The sequence below is a fragment of the Arabidopsis lyrata genome (genome assembly GCF_000004255.2).
Source record: "Arabidopsis lyrata subsp. lyrata unplaced genomic scaffold ARALYscaffold_788, whole genome shotgun sequence".
Classification (NCBI taxonomy): domain Eukaryota; kingdom Viridiplantae; phylum Streptophyta; class Magnoliopsida; order Brassicales; family Brassicaceae; genus Arabidopsis; species Arabidopsis lyrata.
Genome location: NW_003302051.1, coordinates 289 through 3,682, shown reverse-complemented (window position 1 = coordinate 3,682; position 3,394 = coordinate 289). Strand labels below are relative to the sequence as shown.

The following is a 3,394-nucleotide window of genomic DNA, read 5'->3' as shown; positions in this document are numbered from 1 at the left end:
TGTCAACTGTCCTTTCTTTTATTACTCTCTACTTATGTATTTTCTCTCTATCAGCTTTTCTATCTTTTTTCATCACCAATTATTGTCGTGTGAACACAAAACAATTAACGTAGATTTTCTTTGAATAGCAGTACTTCCGCATATAAACGAGTACCTTGCTAGTTGTTTGATTTATTTTCATTTTTTTTTTTTTTTTTTTTGATAACCGTGGTCATCCCAAAGGCTTTCTAGGCCCAAAGACTAATCCACGAAGCTTTGCATCCGGGTACGCTTTATCCCATCGTTAAGGGAGCGGCTAGGTGGCCAACCCGAATCGAACCCAGGAAAGGGAACTCACAGCCGTGAGCCCTTTACCAACTGGACCAACATGGGTTGGTTATTTATTTTCATTTTTAATCAATAATAACCCTAAAAGGTGATCTTGGCGATTGATCGATCCCAAGTTAGTCAAAGAAACAAGGGATATATATCTTTTGAAACTTTTTGCTCAACAAGAGAAAACAACTATAATGTCATTAGTTTTGTTTTGTTTTCCTTAAATGGATTATGGATGTACTATCAACAGATTCTATTAATGAATTTCACGACTACATAATAGCAAGACGAATTTTAAATCATCACGAAAATGAAAAAGGCATACATATCTTTCAACGAATTTGATTGATTTACGACTACAATGAAGTGGATTGGTTTCTAATTATTCTGAAAATGAAATTTAAAATAAAATAGTAACAATTAAAAGAAAAGAAAAATAGGGATAAGGGTTCTAGAAGAGAGCAATGATATTCTTACCAAAAAAAAAAAAAAAGAGCAATGATATTTTCCCTTTTAGGGAGTAGTCATCTTTATGGGAAGGTAACAAGTGGGCCGAAACTGGCAAGCACTTATCGTCTTGCTTTTGTCTTTATGGGTTACTAATGCTTTTCTCTTTCTTTTCTTCTAGAAGACCATATCATATAGAGTAAATTAATTGCACTACATAACTACATTTTGGTTTATAAAGTAAACTAAGGGTTTGCTTCTTCTAATTACACAAAAACGAGTTACCAATTTTCAATGATCCGATTCCGGTTTAAATCACATTCTAGTCTAAACCGGAGATTCTCATGTTTGGGTGAACTTTGTCAGAAAGGTAAACTAAAAGCCAAAAGGATTTCAAGAACAATTTGCTGAGAAGAACACAAAGTAAAACGCCCACAATGGCCAAAGCAACTGAATAATCAAAAAGCCTATCTCTGATAAAGATCACAAGTCTCTGATCACTGGAACAAAAAGAACACTCAGATCCCAAAATCTATGAAATTAATGGGCAAAGATAAAGAAGGAAGCTTGCTTTCATCAATTCATTCTCCTGACAAGCTCGTTGATGAAGTTCTCCCTGTTTCCAGCATCACCACCTTCGACGTAGTGGTTTCTCTTCTTCTTAAGACCACCGAGTGGTGCCTTCAATTGGAATGGCCATAGGAAGTTGTTGGCTTCCTTGAAGTGAGGTCCAACGGTCATGATCTCATGGATCAGATCCTCCACGCAGATGATACCATGCTTCCCTAGAGCTTGATCCACAATCGAGTTGTCAGTAAGTGCTATCCTCTGGTGGTTCAGCTTTCCATAACCCCTTTTGTAGATCAGTTCCTTGACACTCTTCAAGTTTGGGTATCTGCACCAGAGATATCATTCGGTTAGAGCAGGCATCTTCTCATGGTTGCCATATATATATATAGAGAGAGAGAGAGAGTCAGATTACATACCCGTAAGTCACGTAAGGTTCAACTCGGCGCAACATGTTTACTGTTGCCTTGTTCACCTTAAGAAACACACCATTAAAGATCTGCACACATGTATACCACAAGTAAACTTCCTGATAACGTAATAGTCTTTCTACTTTCTTTTAAAGAGATGATCATCCGGCAACTATAACATACAAGTTAAACATACAACAGATAAACCTACCTGTCTCAAACGCAGGAGCTGCAAAATTTTCTTGGTTTTTGGGTCAATGGCATTGATACTGCAAAAGACAAAACAACCATGTAAAGAGACAACAGAAACTGTTTGCAACATAAAGCGAAGATAATAAAGACATACCCACGGATACGAATGATAAAGAGCAATTTCGCCTCTGGATCAACATAGAACCCTCCTTTCAACTTAGCCTCCCTTTTCAATCGGATCAACTCATTATCCTAAACAAAGAAAAGCCAAGAACATAATAACATTAGAACAACCATGAACACAACAGTCATCTAAGTTGGCAAAGCCTAGACAAGTGTGTTCCTTTCACCTTCTCAGCGTATTCTTTGGCATACTGCTCAGCTCTCTTGAAGATGAGCTTGCGGGTCTCAACACTCTTCTTCTTAGCAGCAACAGTTTCCTCTTTCTTGGCCAATGCCCATTCCTCTTGCCTCTTGATCTTTTTTAATACAGACTCTGGTACCACTACCTTGGATTCAGCCATTTCTCCTACAAACAAAGCTGTAATAAGCTATACGAAACAAACCAGTAGATAAATATAAAAAATACACCTTTGAGCAATACAATTATCAAGGGTAGAAATTGAATCAAGACAGGAACATCTATGACACTGATTGAAGAGTGTGAAACTCAATCCAACGATTCCACAACAAATCAAAGTGCACTAGAACTGGAACAATCGGGTTTATTGATCTCACAAACATCAGAACAAACAAATATATAATGGATCAAAGAAAACTTACAATCAGAAACGAAACTAAACGAGGAAGATCAAAGAAAGAAGCTTACTTGAGAGTTGAGATGAAGAAGGAGAAGTCTGAGAGAGGAAGAAAGATTGTGAGCGGCGCAGAAGGAGAACAAAAAGAACAAGTCGAAAATGGGTTTAGGGTTTAATTCGTAACCCTAATTTTTTGAACGGGCCTTACTTACATAGGAGGCCCAATTTTGCTTACTTTACGTGGGCCGATTCCAGTGATCGATCTCTTGACTTCTCGGTGACCTTATCATATATGCAATATTCATCTCTATGATATTAATTAAACTCTTTAAGATATGTATATTTCTAAATATACATATCTTAAATAGTTTAGAAAAAATTCAACGTTCACTTATGTATTTTTTATTCATGTTTATGAATAAAACCTCAACTTTATCAACAAAATAAAAACATAAAAATGAATATCACCTACCGATCCGAATGTGAACCTTTTTTTAATAGACGACAGACAAGTTGTAACGAATAAGATCTTCGATTTGAAAATCGAAAAATAAAAACTTGGTCAATATAAGCTAATCTAATCAACTCATTATATAATGCACTACATAATGTATCAAGAAAATCAAGAAGCACCGTAGCAAAAATGGCGGGAGGAGGAACGACCTTAGAGTATACGCCAACATGGGTGGTGGCTCTCGTCTGCTC

At 36.5% G+C, this 3,394-nt stretch overlaps 1 protein-coding gene across 2 annotated transcripts; it reads right to left on the bottom strand.

Annotated features, from left to right (window-relative positions):
• Positions 1–1,138: 1,138 nt before the first annotated feature.
• Positions 1,139–2,852, bottom strand: LOC9298352 (60S ribosomal protein L7-3). Of its 2 annotated transcripts, none has more exons than XM_021021064.1 (6): positions 2,761–2,852; positions 2,282–2,460; positions 2,086–2,183; positions 1,951–2,008; positions 1,749–1,828; positions 1,139–1,657 (listed from the first exon to the last, which is right to left on the bottom strand). In XM_021021064.1, the coding sequence occupies exons 2-6, from the start codon at positions 2,453–2,455 to the stop codon at positions 1,339–1,341; spliced, it is 729 nt and encodes a 242-aa protein (XP_020876723.1). In that variant the 5' UTR covers positions 2,456–2,460; positions 2,761–2,852; the 3' UTR covers positions 1,139–1,338. The 2 variants fall into 2 exon arrangements, with proteins under 2 accessions (XP_020876723.1, XP_020876765.1); XM_021021106.1 differs by lacking the exon at positions 2,761–2,852 and adding an exon at positions 2,715–2,733.
• Between the last annotated feature and the right edge of the window lie 542 nt (positions 2,853–3,394).